At 39.6% G+C, this 20513-nt stretch overlaps 3 protein-coding genes across 12 annotated transcripts in view; 1 reads left to right on the top strand and 2 right to left on the bottom strand.

Annotated features, from left to right (window-relative positions):
• The window catches only part of pdm3 (POU-domain protein pdm3), a 206546-nt gene extending 201174 nt beyond the window's left edge, over positions 1-5372 (top strand). For 4 of the 7 annotated variants that reach the window (XM_087356298.1, XM_087356297.1, XM_087356301.1 and 1 more), the window contains 4 exons: positions 501-557; positions 2349-2432; positions 2724-2875; positions 3006-5372. In XM_087356298.1, the coding sequence (XP_087212424.1) occupies positions 501-557; positions 2349-2432; positions 2724-2875; positions 3006-3130 (418 nt within the window). In that variant the 3' untranslated portion in view covers positions 3131-5372. The remainder of the gene's footprint in view (positions 1-500; positions 558-2348; positions 2433-2723; positions 2876-3005) is intronic. The other 3 variants (XM_087356299.1, XM_087356302.1, XM_087356303.1) reach the window with 3 other exon arrangements.
• Positions 5373-7785: 2413 nt separating this feature from the next.
• On the bottom strand, positions 7786-14818 carry LOC110834660 (farnesol dehydrogenase). The gene is made up of 8 exons (XM_022074057.2): positions 14448-14818; positions 13275-13431; positions 10991-11129; positions 10658-10826; positions 10129-10258; positions 9550-9682; positions 8943-9083; positions 7786-7940 (listed from the first exon to the last, which is right to left on the bottom strand). The coding sequence occupies exons 1-8, from the start codon at positions 14551-14553 to the stop codon at positions 7896-7898; spliced, it is 1020 nt and encodes a 339-aa protein (XP_021929749.1). The 5' UTR covers positions 14554-14818; the 3' UTR covers positions 7786-7895.
• Positions 14819-15724: 906 nt separating this feature from the next.
• On the bottom strand, positions 15725-20220 carry LOC110834646 (farnesol dehydrogenase). Of its 4 annotated transcripts, none has more exons than XM_022074034.2 (7): positions 20202-20220; positions 18710-18854; positions 18022-18190; positions 17676-17805; positions 17389-17521; positions 16569-16721; positions 15725-15867 (listed from the first exon to the last, which is right to left on the bottom strand). In XM_022074034.2, exons 2-7 carry the CDS (start codon positions 18839-18841, stop codon positions 15826-15828), a joined length of 759 nt encoding a protein of 252 aa, XP_021929726.2. In that variant the 5' UTR covers positions 18842-18854; positions 20202-20220; the 3' UTR covers positions 15725-15825. The 4 variants fall into 4 exon arrangements, with proteins under 4 accessions (XP_021929726.2, XP_021929727.1, XP_021929728.1 ...); XM_022074035.2 differs by lacking the exon at positions 20202-20220 and adding an exon at positions 19972-20128; XM_022074036.2 differs by lacking the exon at positions 20202-20220 and adding an exon at positions 19924-20083.
• Between the last annotated feature and the right edge of the window lie 293 nt (positions 20221-20513).

Raw genomic sequence — 20513 nt, 5'->3', positions numbered from 1 at the left:
GCCGTATTCATATAAAGAACTGTCCTTGGATTTGACTCAGAGTGAACTGAGCTTACTTGCTCAGTTGTGTACAACTCCAGCCACACCAAAGGTGAGTGGTGTGCCAACTTTATGCTTCCTTTTATCAAATTTTATGATTTGTCTTTAAAATTTTTGCCATATACCAAGTCTTCTAAAATATTTTGTACTTACATACAATTCCCATATTTTTAAATTTATGATAGCGATTTCATGATTAAACACGATGAACATGAGGGCTCGTCCAGCTCACAGTGTGTCGGAGCATGTCGATTATGACGTGCTGTGTGTCAGAGACCGGCGAGATTCAAACGTCTGCCCACGGAATACATCTTGTTACGAGGCGCTTATTCTGGGTACATACATTATAATACCTCGAACTTTAGAACGTGGCAGTGAGTTTGAGTCGGCAGTAATACTTATGTGAAGAAATTTGGTTTAAAGGAAGAAGTAATGTTTTGCTTGTGGTTGTCTCTCCCCAGTGCCCTGGCTACTCAGATGTACTGTGCTGCGCAGCTTGCGTCACAGCATCAAGCTATGTACGTCATCAAATGGTTACATCACAGGCTATATAATTGGCCTCAGTTATATTCGTTTTTTTTATTTTCTATTACTTTCTCCTTATATCTCTGTCATTCTTTCTTTCTTTCTTTTATTGCACTTCTGGCACTTGGCATCCTTACACCCACTTGTCTTCTTACGTCATATCTTTAAGATGCTTTCAATTATGATGCATAGGCTCAGATGCTGCTTCTGTTGGGCTTATTTCAGAATATTTTTAAATGGGTGTTGTCAGTTTTCTGGTATTTTTACTTTAAATTATTACACGACATTTATCAGTCTGTACAGTTATATCCTGAACATTGTCAAAAATGAATTCTTCAGTATCAGGAATAATCTGCTTGGTACTGAATTTACGTTAACTGTCGAGGAGTCGGGCGAACAGAGTTTATGAATTTTTCAGGCAGAATAATCGATTTCAGAAACTGTGTACCAAATTTGTATTTGACAATGTGCTGGGAAAAGTAACCAGTACAGTACTTTTTAAAAGCGAAAGTGTAATCTGTAAAAGAAAACAGCGTAACTAGCCGTCAGTCTTAGTGACGTCTTTCGCAATTGAGGCTTAAGTTAAAATGAATATATCTGCATGAAGTGGTGTAGGAAATGAGCATGAAACAATAAAAAACATGTGCTAAATTAATTTTTCTATGGCAAACAGTGGTACTTCTGGTTCATGGATGGATTGTTTGTCGTCTTATTTCTTGATATAGAAATTAAAGTACGTATTTCCCATTCTCTTTCCACGTCTTAAATTTAAACTAATTTATTTTGAGTTCTGGAAAGATTTTTTAACACCCTTCTCCTTTTTTTTTTTTTCTATACTGATTCCCATTTTATTAATTTTTTTCTTTGGTTAGTAAGTGAGCCAGGGCATTGGCATTTTATGAATAATTTCTGCAGTGTTGCCAACTAGAAACATTAGCAGTAAATTTAAATGTATCATAAAAATTTATTTAAATTCTGCGTTATATTTCATGCGGAATGCCATATTAAATTTTAAAACGATAAATGTGAGACAAATAAATTCTGTTGGCAACCCTGCTACAGTTGTCTGCATGCTATTTTAACAGATTTAATCCTTAGCACTTTTTAAAGCGTCTCTCCAGCTGCAGCTGCTGATTTCACAGTTGAATGGACTGGAAACCGCTGCTTTGAACACTTCACGAGTCGTGTATGTGCTTTCATGAAACTTTGACGTTGTATTTATTCGTCTCTGAAATATTTGTTTCTTGAAAGTGCTGAGGATTAATAGACTCACTTTTTGTTTATTTGTTATCTTTATTATTGCTTTCATTTTTTTTTATTCCTCCACTTCATCATTCACTTTAACAATTCTTTTGTGTCTCCTGATTTACGTATTTAAGGCATGGCTGTTTTCTATTTATTTTTTTTAAAGCTTGGAAATCTGTAAATTTTGCATGATTTGTGTAAGTTGCATGTGTTAAGCCCGCAGCAAATCATTTAGAGCCAGAACTAGATCTTCAATTTAAAACTGATTTATAGTAACGGCTAGGAGTGTGGCTGCAGTTCAAGATTGGATATTTATAACAAAGATTTTTCACCCGAAGTTACGAATAGCTATATCAAACATTTTGTTGTGAAAAATGGAAGTTTCTGTCAAGAGTTAAAACTAGTCTACAGAACTTACACATTAAAAAAGGGTTTAAGAGAATTTTAATCTTGAATGGCCCCTGAATATTGTATGTGTATTCATGTATGTTCTTATCGTAGAATATTTCTTCTACAAAAACGTTTCGTTGTGTTTTCAGGTTTGAAAAGCTGGATATTACACCGAAGAGTGCACAGAAAATCAAGCCAGTGCTGGAAATGTGGATGAAAGAAGCTGAAGAGAGGTAAATATAATGTGAACTTTGCACTTTGATTCCCAGTTACTCGTGCGATCTCAAAGTGTGTTCAAGGTCAACTGTATTTATTGTTTGTACGCAGACGCAGCGCAGGGGACTTCCATGATACCATATGCTTGATAGAAACAAGATGAATTATTAGCTTACTTTTGTTATGCTACAAGAAAATATGGGCCTAGTGTATCCGTGTGAGTGCAAAATAGCAATATAGAATATATTTGCACTCCGTCGCAATATGCTCTTCCAGTCTCATTTTAGTGCATCTGATAAATTTACAAGCTGGTTGTGTTTCAGATATAAGAGCGGACAGAACCATCTCACTGAATTCATTGGCGTCGAGCCATCCAAGAAGAGGAAACGCAGAACATCATTCACGCCTCAGGCACTGGAGCTGCTCAACGCTCACTTCGAACGGAACACGCATCCCTCAGGTAGACGCGCGACGCTTTAAAATATATAATTCAGGACGCTGACACCGCACTGTTGTAGGTCTCTTTAACAGGCGCTCCATTTTAGATTCAATGATCGTGATGATCAAATTTGTGATGATTTTCTTTCTAGGTACTGAAATCACCGCTTTGGCACACCAGCTTGGCTATGAGAGGGAAGTAATAAGAATATGGTTCTGCAACAAGAGGCAGGCCCTCAAGAACACTGTCCGGATGATGTCCAAAGGCGTGGCCTAGTGCGCTGATAGTCCGTCATTTGAAAATGAGGGAGAGAGTGTCCGGAAAGTGGCATATCTGTACGAACGGTTGTTTCGGGAGGCAAGATAAGTATTGCGATTAATCTGAAGCAGTCGTCTGTGGCACTTTACGTTGCAAGTGTGTACGAAGGGAAAGTAATTTATTTCTTGACACGATTGTACAGGTTTAATAGCAAATTAATTTTTGGTCTGTTCCAGATCTGAAAGGTATTGTGTTTCTTTTTTTAGTATATGTCAGTGGTTGATGGCTGTATTGAAAAATGGCGTGTTAGTACGACTGAAATGTTATCTCGGTAACGAAGGAAAAGGACGTTTTGAAAGAGATTGAAGTTCCTGCAGCTCACGGTGGCTGCGACAAGTTTCCTCACGCAGAGGAGAGCGTTTCACGTGATATTACATTCTCGGATGCTGCTGCAAATGAGAACCGAAGATCTCGACAGAATCTGGCAGGTGGATACCATGTTTTTTCCTGTCTAAATATGGTTTGCTGAGCGTGGAGGCAACGCGCTGCCCAGTCCTGAATACGCCGAGTTGCGCGTATGAAGTAACATTACATAACACGACTGACATTTGAAATAAAGTGTAAATTTTCTGTTTAAGTATGAATGACTGCATCATCATTTTAACGCAAGTTATCCACTAGCTCGGAGATATGTGGATGTTGCTAATCCATTCCGTGCTATAGATCACATCTGACGCTTCTTGTCTGGATTTATTTTATTTTTGAGAAGTTTGTGGAATACGCATCTCTTGCCATTCCTAAAAAAAGCCTTTTTAAAATAAAATGGAATGATGATACCAGAAATATAATTCATCGCACGATAGAAGCAAGAAGTGATCGGTCTGTATTTTATCTAGAGTCGTCTGTGATAGAGGAAATTGATGCTGAATGGACCACTCGGTATCTTTTTAAAATGACTGATTTGAAATATCGGCAACCACTGAATTTTTATTGTGACAGTATAAGTCTTAACTCGAAATATTGCTAAGGTTGACCGTCAGACAACTGCTCAGATTTCCCCGACAACGCCTCTACTTGAAGAACTTCTAAACCATCGGCCCCACCTTTCTAACGGTACGAACCACGCGTGTATAATCTTGAAATAAATGCGGGGGTATGACATTCGCAGAGCTGCGAGCCTCTTCCTGTGCTCGTGTATTAATCGAGAAGTTTGCGTTCAGTACCACCGATGTACGTGCACATTTGAGATAACTTTGTTTCTTAGAGCTTACCATTCGTTGATACAAGATTTGAGGTTCTCTCAGCTGCGACGATGTCAGCGTCGGTCTTCTGGGTAGTAGCATCATGCGGACTTAGAAGTACCATGAATGCTTTTGAGACGCGTACTGCATCCATTTTCACAACTGATACCGGAGAGAGTGTGTCTATCTGAAATGTCGATATTTACGTGGAATTACTACGTCGAAGACCAACGTCAACTTTGCCAAATTGTCTTTTAGCATAAAATTTGGGACTGCTTCTTCAAAAGCGCGTAGAAAATTAAAATGTTGATCAAGTTCGTCAGAGGATCGCATCGTATCGCGACGTTCAGATAAACTGAATCGTGAATGGGAAAGACGAGTCTCGTCGAGAAGAGAATTCAAATTTGAAGAAGTGGATTTAATCGTTTTTCCTTCGCGTACCGCAACAGTATCTGTCGTAAAACATACTGATAATCTGTTTTCATATCGCGAGTGACTTCGACTCGGTTTAAAATGGATGTGACCCTCCTGTAGGCACTTAACAGTTCTACCAATTGGTAAAAAAAAAAAGACAGTGTAGTGTTGCAATGCGGACCAGAATATATTTTTTGATTAAAGACTTATCATATTGTGCACCGATATATTGTACGTTTATGTGGCCAAAGAAGAGATTGAAGTCACAAATTTGTTACTGAAGCAGATTTCAGCTGTTTAAGTGACGAAACATTTTTTTTTTTTTTTTTGGGAGTATTATAGATACTCTCATAATGAAACCAAAGTTCCTATTTGAATTTTTATAAGTAAAATAAAATAAATGTAATTATTAAGAGCGTCTATAAAAGTAAATATATATAAATATATATTTCATAAGCAGGTCATAATTTTCTGCAATAGAAAGTATAGAGTATAGTGCGATGTATGTAAAATATAAAATTTTAAGTTAAAAATATATGTGTACTAGTAAATAAATGTCTTTAGAAAAATTATATGTCCTGAAAATAAAAATCTGTTTAGCAGTATTTATGAATATGAACTTCAGACTACCCGTCACACGTCTCCTTCCGTAAAGAGCCCATTTTATCCCGGATATTCCTCTTCTGCGTCGTATGTAATTTTGCAGTAACTCTGTTCAACTGTCTTCGGTGCGTCGTTACTGCTATTATGAATTATAAAATCATTTGTTTGAAGTGGTAATGGAAAATGCCAGTTCTTACGGCATCGTCCTTGGGATTAAAGTTATCATCTTCTGAATCTAGGAATTAGGTCCAGAAAGGCAAGTAGGGAAAAGAGAAATACAAATAGAGAGAGGAGAGAAACAAAAGGACGGGGGGCTTGTGACTGCATAATTTTACCGAGCAGAATACTTCTTGAGAAGCTGACAGTCGTGTTATTTTCTGCGCCAATCTAATACTCTTTGATTTTTTTCCTCTCCATCCTGTGGAATGTCCGATGTCTCCTACACGGACACTTTTGTTTCTTCGACGCTACGTGCCATACGGAGTCCAAGAGCGTCGTTAAATTTCGTAATATGTCAGGGTTAAATGGGGAGGGGCCTATTAGATCATGCAACATGGACTGTGCTTCGCAAATTACGTAAGCTCTTGTCACAAAATTTTCCGTTCGTCGCCATATTTTGTCAAAGATCAGGAAACTTTGTTAAACTCCTTTAAAAATGTCTAATCGTCCTACAGAAATTGACCTAGTGGGTTAACGTGGCAAAATTCTATTTGATCCGGTTTTCTACCTGTTGACAAAATAAAATATAATTTATTGCACTCTGCAGCGATTACCCGTGGAGCTACAGGCCTACAGCAGCTCACTTTTAGAGGCAGTAAATGAACATTACAGATTATTTAACGTAAGAATGTACACATTTTCCCAAGGTTGTGTACCCCAGTCAAGTACACCTTCGGACTTTTGGTATCTCTGTTAAAGTGGTTTACTTTACCCACTGTCACTGTAAACTTGTTTCAGATAGCAGTAGACTATGACCTTGTGGTAACGTTTTTTTTTTAAAATCCCCCCCACTCTTAGTTTCCGCTTTGTTATCGTGTTCTAAACGTCTCAAATGGCTTTGGTTATATAGCCCTCTAACGCTCGTAACTCGTTTAACGTCCTACCATAAATTGAAATACATAAATAGAATCATTAATTCTTAGAGTAATCTGTGTACGGTAAATAGCATGAAATGAAATGGTAGACACAAATGGGAATGGATGTGGAAGGAGAAGGAGGATGTTTAAGATGTGGAGAGGCTATGAAGTGACAGAACTCTGTCGAGATATACAGAATCAGTTTCCAGGTGTTAACATACTAGAGTGATCGAGTCAGGCGGGTTGAGGTGAGACAGACAATTAGCACTCACGAGAGGCACGTGACAAATGCAAAAACAGACATTTTGGTAGGAGGGAAGAGGATATTTGGAAGACCTAGAAATAGACTAGGGAAGATAATATTAAAATTGATGTTAAATAGGGGGCGAGTACGTAAACTGGTTTTATCAGGTTCAGGATAGGGACTAATGTAGAGCTTTTGTGAACACGGTAATTAAAATTGGGGGTTTATAAATGTTATTATTTTGTTTTGTCGTAGTTTTTTGTTCATTTTAACCAGATACGAGATCGCTGACTTGAAAAGTAAAAACATGTCGCAACAGGTTTCAGTCGAGAGAAGTTTTGAATGGAACTGGTTTTTAAACGGAGAACATAAATACGTACTTAGAATACTTAGACGACCAGTTTTTCAGTGCCTTGAGCATCTGCGGGTCCCAACTTTTTCGTAGGCTTTGAGCTATTAGACAGTTGGTAGGACTCCTTGGACGAGTCAGCACAAGTAAGTTTTACTATATCATTATATTGAGTAATTGTGGATTTTTTATCGCTATGGGAATGATAATGTAGCTACCCAGTTAGGCTACATACGGGCGTATGCCTCTACACGGAGATACGAGTAGTCTGACAGTAGCGTTAATTATGTAGTTTCACCGGTCCATCTGCACGTCTGGTGGTATGGGATCAGAAACACACAAAGCAATTACAGTATCGTATTAATTCCGGAACATTTGCATCCAGAGCTTTTCTGGACTGCTTTTTTCCCGCAAATAGGCTTCTGCGCACAACAATATCTGCGTGATTATGCCTTCGTCTGTTTCAGTTGGATTGTCGAACCGAACTTTGTATGTATTTCTAGTAACTTTTTCCAGCGACTTGGCCTACGAATTGAAGACTCCAGTCCTTCTTGAAATAAAGTTCACAGTCTAAGAAACTTGTATTTACGTAACTATGTCACTTCATATGTTTTGTGATCACATCAATGAACTTTGCTATTATGTGCCCCCAGATGGGATAATATTTTTATCGCGAGGGGGAGTAATATTTAAACGTGACGAAAGGAGGACGGGTTAGCAGAATTGTTTTCTGACGTAAGCATTAGTGAAAATAAACAATGCAGTTTATTGGGGTCTTTCAAGATACAAATACCTAGTAGATATTTTTAAAGAGAGGTTTTATGTACATATTTCTGAATAGTTTTAATAATGTACTTTATACAAAACTTTCTCCCACTGGCCTGATGATTACTTCATGGACCTGAAACAAATAAAATTAACTCCATTACACATCTTAAGTGGGATACATGATGAAGTTCATTGTCATTATACTGTCGTCTTATTAATTATGTACCTACGAATTTAAATTAAATCCACGCAATAAGTCAATATCGTCAGGATAAATTGATTCCTCTCTATGGCAAACATCAGTCATTTTAGATTGTTACATGCACAGATGGTGAAGGTGGGAAACATGACCCACTCTCTCTGGATGTAACTAAAATTTTGTGATTGTCGTCTAATATTTTAAGGGTGATTGAAAAAATAAGTGTGAGGGGTGGGAAATGTAGAACGCATGAGGAAAATGTGAAATACGTACTCAGTTTGAATATGAGAATGTTAGTTGAATCACCGTATAAAGTAACTGGGTTTGTATATTATTAAAGTGGATCTTAGATACTCGTAAATAAAAGGAGTTTAACTGGTGCGTTGAAATGGAGAGGTTTTGTAAACACAAAGTTAAACGTCTGGTTTTCATAAAGATACGGAATTTCTTGACAAATTATGCAACTCTGCGCTATGCGCTTTAGTTCATTTCGTATTAACGCGAATGAAGATTACGTATTTAAAACTTGCAGTTCAGCAAAAAGGAAATGCTTGGATTGTCTGTGTATATTGTGAGGCTTTTGGAAAATGGTCCCAGTGACACGTACTTGTGAACTTATGTTGATATCAGACAGACTAACTAAGTCGTCAGTCAATAGCATTTCGTAACGAGGGACTTCCTGAATTGTGCGTCACGCAGTATTACCAGGATCGTAAACTATGCAGGAACAGAAGGCGTGACTTATTCGCGGAGAAAAATTACGTAGGCTATAGTTTTTGCGTGTGAAATTAACTGTAAACGTCCGCTTAAAAATTCGAAAAATAGCTGAAAGATGGTTCTTTGAGAGACGGGTTGTAAACATAATGGTTAGGATATTCGTCGATGTTTACTGTTTTAACTAGGAACTTAGTTAATCCCTTGCTATTCAGAGCTCACCTGGACATGTGGAGGTGTTCCCAGAACGTATATCACGGCGTCTACTACGTCTTGCGGTTCGAGGTAAGGGTGGTCTTCGTGAGGATCTGTTAGTCCTGATGTTTCACGCATGTCCGTACGCACAATTCCAGGGCTCACACTCTGCAAAGTGCCAGAATTTATGAAAATTCCAGTCTTCTGTGTGACTCGATGCTAAAAAATATCCTGTCCAGTTTAACTAATGTCGTTATGCGTCTCTAAGGCAGCATTTCTCACTCGATGTTCCGAGACATTTTTTTTTTTATTCAGAGGCGTCTCGATACATCGAGCAGTAGATCACAGGGTCTGGTAATACGAGCATATTTTCTTTATTTCTTATTTCTGTCGTTTTACCAATCATTATTCTGTTTATATGTTAAATTTTTACTGCCTTTAACAGTTCATTATACTTCTTAGGTATTACAGTTATTGCAGAATAGCAGATTTTTAAACTTCTGTTATTATTAAAAAATTTCCCAGTTTTTCGTTTCTCTTCTCTCTCTCTCTCTCTCTCTCTCTCTCTCTCTCTCTCTCTCTCACCAGACATGAACTGAGGGTCCCTGATTGAGTACTGACAACTGGCACTCACCGTGAGCCTTATTTTGGAATTCATCTGAAGAAGTTCCCGTCTGAGTCCCTCTGTTAACGTCAAGTTAGCTGCTTTGGAGGCTGCATACATGTACATTGGCGTGTTTGTAGGAGGAACCACATGACCTGTAACACTGTATAACACACGTGTTTACATTTTGTAATCATCAGTCAGCCGTCACAGCCGAGTGTTTGGTACTCCTACTTCGTATTCAGGAGGTTCTGGATTCGAATATGGCCCTGGATAAGAGCAATCCTAACTGAGGTATTTTGTGGATTGTCTTACTCCCTTTAGACAAAGAAAATAATTCCACTTTGGTGTGTGTGCGTGATCTGCCCGCTTCCTGCGAGCGGGCTATCACAACGGTACTATTCATACACGTTTATATTCCGCAGACTCTACAGGAAAATTCCCTGACCTAACCTTAAAATAAGCTACATTGCGTGCTACATTGCTCACTCATCTTAATCTAATGATTTTATCACACTAGTAACATTGTCTCGTGTTATCTTCCGTGTCTTTAATTAACTGTATTAAAGCTCTGTGACGTTATGACTTAATATTTTAGTCGAAACTTGCCTGTTGATATGCACAATGTGTCCATCGTCCACTCCTCTCTCCTTCATGGAATGGATCGCTTCTTTGGTACAGATGGAAAGTCCCAGAACGTTCACGTCCAATATATGCCTCCAGTTTTCAATCGGACCATCTGAGAACAGTAAATATCTTAATTTTGCTACTATAATTTAATAACTGACTGTGATAGTGTTGCAGTGTACAGTAGCTTGCAAGCTTATGGCGGAAACACTAACCTGCTTTTAATCTATGAGATTGCTGGTTTGTCTGTATTCAAACATACACAGAGTATAATCTATAACTAAGGTTCTTTGACATTATGTACTGTACGTACCTCCAAGCAATGACATGTTAAGACAAGTAAACGTGCTCTTGTCACGTAGAGGTATAGAAACAAGAAACATGTACAAAATTTTAATGAGAAAGTTTTGGGAATAGGAAGGAAGATAATATTAAAATAGACCTCAGGTAACGGTTGTGAAGGTGAGTGATAGTCGTAAATAGGGAGAGTGGGGCATGACAGTGATCCCACCGATTAACGTGTTGGCGCTGGCAACTCCCGCGCTGTTGACCAGAACATCCACTCCTCCCAAGTTCCTCTTGGCCCACCTGAACACGGAAAATACTTCGTTGTGCTGCGTGATGTCCGCCTTCACCGGGTACAGCTGACCCGCTGACGACCTTAGGGACGCCGACAGGGCCTGTGTGGCACATCATTCCAGTTTCAGAGGCTGTTGGTCTCGTAACCTTAAGATTTTCTCGGTTAAAATATTGCGATCTAGGAACTTCGGCACAAAAATAATTTCCCTCGGTTAGCCAGATTAAGACACGCATCTTGCGTTAGTCTGTCAGTTTGTAAACTAACCTCAATGTTCTCCACCCTTCGTGCCATGCCGACAACTTTGAGCCCTTTCTTCACCAGTTCCTTAGCAATGGCAGCTCCTATCCCAGAACTGGCTCCAGTCACCATGGCAACACGACCTGCCCACCGATGCATTGTCGTACTATGAACAGAAATGATGACCAGTGCAGGTTCATAAATATTGTGCGCTCTTCAGCGCAAGAACGGCATACATCACATATTCTCGGTAATTGAACTGCACAACAGGGATTATTCTGCCTATAAATAGATAGTGACTTGATTAAGCGATAATATGCACTGAAAAATAAGCGAATACTCCGTGTGTGATTGGCTGGTTGTCTATAATTCCCGGCTGCACGTAGATCTCCTAACTTGCATAACAATGACGAAATCAGGGATCGTCCCTGGAACAACGACCGATGATACGAACTTGTTACCACAGGCGAAAAACGTGTTCATCGGCCGGTAGAACACTTCTGATAATTGGCCGTGAATATCTTAAGTGAGATTCGTAACCTTTTAAGAGTGGTCAATATCGAAACACCTTAAGGAAGAAAACCACTTCGAAGATCTGAACTTGGATGGGAGAATAATATTAAAATTGGTCGTGGAGAAATAAGGCCTGAATTCTTACCTGAATTAAACTGACTCAGGATAGGGTAAAATGATAGTCTTTACCAAACATGGCGGTGAAAGATCGAGATATTTTCGGCTTTTCTATGAAGATCCTGTATAACTGTGTTAGATCTGTAGTTCCGGAAGTTTTCTTAAGCGTGGTTAAAAGACAAAATATAAAACCGAAAGTAACAAGGAGATGGTTACCTGACTCGTTCGAAATTTTTTCGTGTTACTCAATGCAAGTGTCACGGGAATATCACCAGGGTAAAAACGTCGAAATCGACCTTTATCCTGTGCACGTCACGCTCTTTTTCCACACCCCCGCAGAGGTCAGAGTGGACTCGACCAACTACACTGCACAGCCAGCAATTATTGGCTTCGATAAAATAATTTGACTGCATTTAAGGGCAGTCTGAAACCTTCTGCATGGAACCCGACCCCTTCCTCAGAAGCCAACAGTCGCAAAGCCACTCTGAAAATTCCCAACATTTTATGGAACCCCCGAATGGTTCATTACCGTGACAAGAGTCTGCCACTTACACCTATACTTAGCCATATTAATCCAGTCTTACCACCCTATCTTAGATCCATTTTAATATTATCCTCCCACCTACGTCTGAGTCTTCCTAGTGGTCTCTTTCCTTCTGGTTTGCCTACCTAAAACCTGAATGCTTTCCTCTTCTCTCCCATGTAGGCTACATGCCCTGCCTATCTCATTCTATTTGGCTTGATCAGTCTAATTCTATTTGACAAGGAGTAAAACTTGCGAATCTCCTCATAATTCAACTTTCAGTCTGTGTATCTTGTCATCGAAAATTACATTTAAGTCAGGTTACTTGTAACAGACCGATGGAAACCGTACATATAAAATCAGGTTTACTCAGCTATAAAACCGTTTATGGAAGTGAGTTGGGGGAAAAAAAAACAAAAACCTCTTTTTCTTTGGAAACTTTGTTTCTACGGGTGTCCATCGTTTCGCGAAATGTTATGGTTGGTTTCTCTTGCAAAACACCAGTGCTATAAAAATGAAGTTAATGGCTGTGGTTAGGCGTCACACGCGTAAGGTATAATGGAGCTTCTGGGTGAAGTACCAAGCATTTGAGACGTCCCTGTAAGATGACAGAGAGACTGAAGGCTCAGTTGGTCCATTCCAAGAAGTTGGTGATGATTATGATGACTATTATTGTTCAAAGAACTTCGTGGTATCTTTAAGATAACCGGCTGAGGTATCGGCTAATAACAACATTGTTATCAATGAGTTCGTTGACTCTGCTCTTGTTAAAGGTTCATTATGCTTTTGTTCCTTGGCTCGTGTTGTTATGGATTCGCGATCTTATGATTCCACCAATCAGCATTCTGGACTGTCCGCCTCGAAACAGCATTTTCCAATAGTCACGTCTTATTTTGAGCACGGCAATGAACCGCCAGGTTCCATAAAATACAAGACATTTTATTCTAGCGATGTTTAGACTCTCTGAACCCCTGAGTTGATTAATTAATTAATTAACTACCTGCATCAAACATAATTAATACGAAATTTACTTGTACGTTTTAACTGTACCAGACATACATTTTAGAACACTTATCACTAAATTATGGCAACAAATGTATGTGCTGTATTAACACGAATTGTGGTTGCTTTGGTATGTGAAACATTAGACGTACATACCTTGCTGTAACAAAGCAGAGTACAGAGCAGAACCTCTTGACAGCTTCCGTATCAGCGTAACACTGACTGCAGACCGAGATGAATAGCACTGTAGACTGGACCTTATCTCGGTGAGAAAGTTCATACTCGCAGGCAACTGGCATTGATTCTCGAGTGCCTGTTAGGATAATGGCCATATTAAATGCTTACATGGGATTAAACCAGTCACCGGAGGCAACAAATTATCCCGTTTGGTTCCTATACGAGCTTAAAGACCTAGTAACATATCGTTTCTCTCCTATCTAAACTTTGGAACAGGAAACGAATTTATAGGCCTAGTGTTCTTTGAGACATAATTAGATTTATAGAATTCGTAGTGAAAATTCAGCAATTCCAGCATTCGACGAATGTAACGTTAGAGTAGTAGACAGACTTGATTCGTATTCGGGTAGTCCCAGGTTTGAATCTCGGTCCGGAGATTGGCTATTCTGAGCGAGGTTTCCGTTTGTGATTTTACAACGTACATCTAGTCGAATGCTACATGGTACCTTACATTAGACCACGGCCACTTCCTTACATATGTGTTCTAATGCCTTAGAAATGTTCGTTAATAGGTGATTACTTTTAATTTCACTGTAGTTATTCAGTAAGAATTTTTTTTCTTTTGTGGGTATATTATTTGCCGAATTAGGCTGAACGTCGAATTGGATTCATCCGATGAACACACGTCTGCTGTTAACTAGATTTCAAAGCTATTTAGTACTCTGGCTTTGTTCATTATCTTGCATTTTTATCTCTCCCTACAGATTATGTTATCGATTACATTGTTTATTTTCGGTTGGACTATATTGGTTTAAAATTTTAATTTGTTGCGTTTGCATCAATTTTATAGGGTTCCAACCTTTTCTGTACAGTTACTATTTTACAAACCCTCTAACTACGTGCAAGTATTTTCTTATCAAGACTCATGCTATAGCTCGGGTAAAAAATTTAAAATTAAAATTAAATCCGTGGCGTAACAGCCCTCTGAGAGCCAAAGCCGACTAGCTTGACTGCCGGCCTCACGTTCACGAGGTGAACGATCATCCAACCAGATATAGGGTATATGGATGGAAACTGGCTTCTCATCGCCGAGACCCATTTCAGTCCCTAGACTTCAGATGAGATTCGTGGTAAGAGAAAATGATACTGTACCAGGTTTCTCTAGCTTTCCTTCCCTTTTACCCCTGATGATCATCACTTCGCCATCGCTCCATCCTATCACCGCTAGATGTGCGATAACCTTAGCCAACCAGCACATTTCTTGCTTTATTCTTCAGTATCATAATGTATTTTTGTAAAGCCACAGATAGCTGTTTGCACTTGTCTCCTCGAACATCAGATACATTTAGACTAAAGGAAATAATATTTGAGCCTATGTCTCCCGCACAGAATGTAAAGGGCAGTCTCTAAGAACACGTATTTTTATAAGACGGTGAGGAATATGACCCAGTCTCATCCTAGGTGATAAAGCAACACAAGTCCCTGTTGATTAAACAGCCGAAATTAGCAGATCAGTTCTTGTTCACAGTAAACAGCCCTCCTATACGGCGTGGTACTGTTCCATCCCATACAATCTAATCTTGTTGTCACTGTAATCTTGTTTTCGTGTTGAACATAAAACAGCTTTTACAGACTGTTGAATCATACAGATGCAAATGTTTTATTAACTCCTTACAGCCCGGTGGTAACTACATGTACCACGTGCATCAACAATCAACAACTCTTCATTACGTCTATAGGATTTATTTATAAGTTTTATTAGATTCTCAGAGTAAACAGCGATTATGAATTGATAAATTTATAGTTATCTTGGACACGTTTTGTGTTTTCTTTGAGGTTAGAGCGGAGTTCTTAAGTATTATTAACCCTTTGAAGCCGAAGATCGTCTGAATATTATTTATGAATTCAGTCCGTACCGCGAAGAAAACACTACACCTCACCATTACGAAAATCAGCTGGTTAACCCTTTGAAGCCGAAGCTCGTCTTCATAATATTTACGAATCCAGACCGTACCGCGAAGAAAACACTTCACTTAACCATTAGAAGTCGAATCAGGCGGTACCACATAAGATTTAACAAAAGAACATCCCGGTCAAACTCTTAAGACAAGATTTGACTTCAGAATGTTAATAGGCAATATAATAGTTGGAAAGGCGAAGTTAAAAACAAACGATGTATGCCTATAGGCTATTCACTGCGATTTTCTGGGTTGTAACATTTGCGGTCCTGTTAGTGTTATGCAACATTTCTGAGAAGGGTATATTACATATTCACCTTGAGGATGGAGGCGATGTGTTGCTCAAAAATGTTCAAATCGGGTACAAGACATGTTTTTACAATCCAGAAGGCCACAATCGACATCATAACCGCTGGTTCAGAACTTAAAATCTCATACAAGGTTTCAAATTAAAACAAAAAAAATCATAAATACATGGAACTGCATGCCGCCTTTATTTAGACACGTGTTCTCGATTTATACAATTCTCGTTTTTCATCATGTTTACCTTCCAGAGACTGATTCTGGAGTTGCTAGAAAGTCTCCCCAACAGGTTTAATGGTGAGTTCATGAATCTGAAACACACGAAACTCGACATAATTAATTCACTGCAGTCATTATAATGAAGTACGAATCAAATTTGACACTTCATAAAAATTGTGAGATTTGATAGTCTTCACGGTGGTGAGGAAGGCGATGGTGGTGTTCTGGGTTTTGACGCCGTGTAGATTCGTGGGTAGATACCGGAATTTCGGAGAAGCATACCGTCTCTATCTTCAGGGCTCAAGACTGCGTCAAAACCCATAAGAACAATAATGGGAGACACAAATCTCATGGGAATGCGGAGATTCGATAGGAAGGCGAATGTCACAAGAACATTGGTATTTTTAAATACGTTCCTTGAACTTTAAGTAACGATCAGAGATGTGATCGGTTGGACATGTAGCAAGAATTAGAAAAATTTCTGTCTTCTGGGTTGTTGCGCCGTGTAGTCTGGTCGATGTTAACCAACGTTTCAGAGGTCATACTGCCTCCGTCATCAGGGCAACAACTCAGAAGACAGAAATCTTCATACTCATCGCTGTGAAAACCTCAAATCTTACAAGAATTAGAAAAATTCTTAACACACTTTTGATTGGAGAATCTAACTTAAAGGCGTGAGGTTGGGTGGAATTGTAGAGGGGGAAAACACTGTGACAGTATGAACTGGATTCAGCTGGCTGTGGGTAGAACGGGTGTAGGTACGTTGCGCTTTGCATGTGGATGTTAATCGCACCTGTACATGTTGAGGCACTCCGAGCGAGTACAAAATGGCGTCTGCTACGTCCTTTGCCACCAAGTGAGGATGGCTACCGTAAACTTGTTCGGGGTCGACAGGTCTTCCAGACGCGGCCATGAATTCTGTTGCTACCATCCCAGGGCTCACGCTCTGGAAACATATTTGTGGCCACACGTGAGTGCAGTGGACACAGCGTGGACAAGTTTGTAAAAGTGTCCGGTCTGGAGTACATAAAATTACAGAGGAGTTCTTTACGCCACATCACGAGTAGGATAACCAAGGGACCAACAAATGCAACAGTTTTAACCTTAATAATTTTTACAGCAATATGGTTTAAGGTATTTGTTGGAACAATGTTACGATATACATGACAGACAGTCGGACATGGACAGACCCGTTATTCGCTTAAGCAAAGGTCTAAATAACGTCTAAAAATCTGCTCGTTTCTCGAGAACAGCTGGATGGACTTTGTTTAAATTTCGTATCTGAGATCCTTTATCATCCACCAGTTCCGAATTTCGTATTTGAGGTCCTCTATCATCCACCACGTCCGCTCATAAGACGGCATAAGACGTTGTAATTCACGAGCTGAAAATCTAGAGGTACTAGGAAAGCGAATTTACCATATTTGTTATCCTTGTCAAGTCCGTTAATATCGTACAAGTGTTTGCTGCAAAATCACGATTTCCGCACCTAATACCACGGAGGAATTTTACTGAGTAGATTTTGGATAAATAAATCTCAAAGCTAGGGACTACCTTGAAGACATCGGTACAGACAAAAGTGCATCATCACTTTACGATGATATGACACTCACAGTGACCCTTATCTTTGAGTTCTGCTTAACCAGTTCTCGACGAAGTCCCTCAGTCAGCGCCGTGACGGCGTGCTTTGACGCACAGTACATGTGGTCGACAAGATCAGAATGTGGGATCGTGTGACCTACGATGCTGTGGAATAAAGCATAAAGAAAGTCCAGTTAGTTTCAAGAAATGTCGCATTAACCATAAAACCCATTACTGGGGATCTGAAGGGACAGTACATTGAAAGCCACGAAAAACTCCCAGGCTACAGATTAATTAATTTCTCAGTGCAGGAGTCTACCTGTTGATGTGGACGATGTGTCCGTCGTCCACTCCCCGCTCCTTCATGGACTTGAGCGCTTCCTTGGTGCACAAACTGAGACCCAGGACGTTGAGATCAAAGATTTTTCTCCATTTCTCCACTGGACCGCCTAAAAACGTAGTTTCGATTACTTTAATTCACATGTTTCTACGACACATTTATAAAATTAACGATAGACAAATGAAATGTCGTGCAAACATAATTAGGAATGTATTCCCAAACAGATATTTCCATTCAATTACACCTCATTAGCTTTGGTGTCCATTTATTGGATAAGTAATTCTTTTAAAAGCAACTGCGGTTAAGAAAGCATTACTTTACGTACTTATGAGTTTGCTGTTGCTAGCGGTTCCGGCGTTGTTGATGAGAATATCGACTCCGCCAAGTTTCGTCTTGATCCACTCGAAGGCCGCCTGCACTTCAGACTCTTTCGTAACATCGCATTTGAGAGCATACAGTTTGCCAGGCGCGGATTTCAGGGACTCGGCTAGCTCCTGAAAACCCAAACGAAGTACAAGTTTCGTCCATAAAGAAGCAGAATATGACAAGGGTTAGCTTTCTTCGTAAAGTGACAAGCTAATGACTGGACTTCCGAGGCTTGAATCTCGGTGAGAACATTCGATACTGACTCTGGGGCCCAATCTAAGCTGTGGATGGATACCAAGGGGTTTTCCTTGGGTGTTTACGACTGTAGTGTTCGAACTCGTTCACTCACCTGAAATTACTGCCGAGATCTACAGTGTGCAGAGATTTTCATTCATGTCTCCAAATGCTATGCTTTTATGGCGTGACGATTAGAGGCAGGCTAACTCTATCTTTAACCATTTGAAACCTAAATGTTTTTAAATGTTCTTCAATCTCTAAAAGTTTATCGTTATCCTGAGGGGAAGTTAAGTTTATCATAAAAATATACTAGTAAAGAAATGTGTGGAAGAATCGAAAGTGGGTTATGGTTTCAAGTGTGTAATAAATTAAGGCTTATAGATAATATTAGAGTGGTAACACTGTCTAACCTCGATTTTTTCCACTCTGCGCGCCAGTCCGACCACTTTCAGACCTTTCTTGACGAGTTCTTCAGCAGTAGCAGCTCCTATACCAGCACTGGCTCCTGTTACCAGGGCAACACGACCTGACCATCGCTCCATTTTGTTCTCGGCACTGAAACAATATTAAGGACGTTCTGAGATGTTTTGATACCAACCTCTTTTCTGTGCCTAACTAACTAAATAGCCGAGTACATGTGCAATTTCTTTATTGTAAAGTCGATTGCTACTCATCCAGCCAATAAATTTCCTGCTTATAAAGAGTCAGAAGGTTAGGAGACAATCCTGTCACTGTATTCTGTGCAGGACTCAGGGACAATTCAATGCGTTCCTCACGTTGCGCGATAAGGGTGAACATATAAAGATAAGCCGAGTTTGAAACTCGGGACATCAGTACCGATGTTGTTGAAGGATTTCTCTTGTTTGTTCTATCTATATGACTCAGCTGCTTGTTATGGAGCTCTGTCTCATAAGGCATACACACCATGTTACTTTATTTGTGTTATTTGTGTTACATAACATCGTTGTGTTTGTTTACCATTTGCTATGATGCAAGGTCGTACAAATAAAGACCTGAATTTTTTTTTTAAGGCGCGTGCACAAGACAGAAATATTTTGATTTCGATCTCTTCGTGTAATGGCCGAACGTCAGAGCCTTCTAGTTTTTTTTTCAAATACCCTCGAGGTTCTGGGTTCGATTACCGGCCGGGGGACGGGCTGTTCTGTTAGATTTCTTTGTGATTTGCAAATTACTTTTTGGAATTATCTCCTCAATAAGACCTGTGCAGTTGCTGTTTAAACACTTTTTATGAAATATCCACATTTCCTCGTCATACAAGATTGTGACTGGCACAAGAGAAGATTTATGAAAAAAGTAGTACCAACTTATCAACGACTATTTGAAAGGAATTAAAATGTCTCAAACTAAGTTTGTTTATATGATAGAGTGACGATTTTGAGCCCGCCACGTCACACAATCAACTCGCCTCAGATTGCAAACTTATAAATGAATGTCTTGAACAGGGGTGATTATCACGTAATTATTTTAAAGCTTAAACAGAAATATTCTGGATCTAAACAAATTTTAAAAAAATCAGTTTATGAATAAATTAAAATACGGTGGCAGTATAATTAGGCGTACTTATCTACAGTTGGTACACATAATCCATAAAATCCTCTCTAACCTGTTAACGAAGCCACGATTATATTACTGTGGACTGTTTGGCTTGTACCTTATGCAGTTGGATGTACAGGTATCTCTTCGATTTAAGGCGCACAACGTTTCCTCAGATACGCACTTGTGTCTCCTGCGAGCTCTACCAACTTACTGGTTACGTAAACCAAATATCATATCGTCTGTATCTGGCACAGCTCCATGACGATGACCTTGCTAAAAAAGTAGAATGCGATAACCCGCTCCTTTTTCTTTCAATTGCAACGGCTACATATTGCAGTAACTTACTTTAAGACAGGATGGTCTGTTAAGTGCCTGGCTTTCAGATCATCTGACTCTCTAATTGATAAACTCAGTGGCTTGCTCTGTCCCGGGCATGACGTTAAACTGCGTCCACAGACCGAGTGACCACCGGTATAAGTGGTCCCCCCTCTACCAAGTGCCAACAGCCTCTTCGGAGGGTGGAGGTTCAGGGCACCCTCATGCCCTTGGGATGAGAAATCACCCCTAAAGGCGGATGAACCCGGATGGGTCAGCGACATAGGATGCTGAAGGCAAGGGGAATCCATCGCATTAAAAATCCTCAGGATTTCCCAAGTA

This window comes from Zootermopsis nevadensis, unplaced genomic scaffold (genome assembly GCF_977971745.1).
Source record: "Zootermopsis nevadensis isolate Lab colony 2312 unplaced genomic scaffold, Znev_1.0 Znev_ptg000027l, whole genome shotgun sequence".
Classification (NCBI taxonomy): Eukaryota; Metazoa; Arthropoda; class Insecta; order Blattodea; family Termopsidae; genus Zootermopsis; species Zootermopsis nevadensis.
Note: the sequence above shows the minus strand (reverse complement) of the source record. Positions and strands in the feature narration are given on the sequence as shown.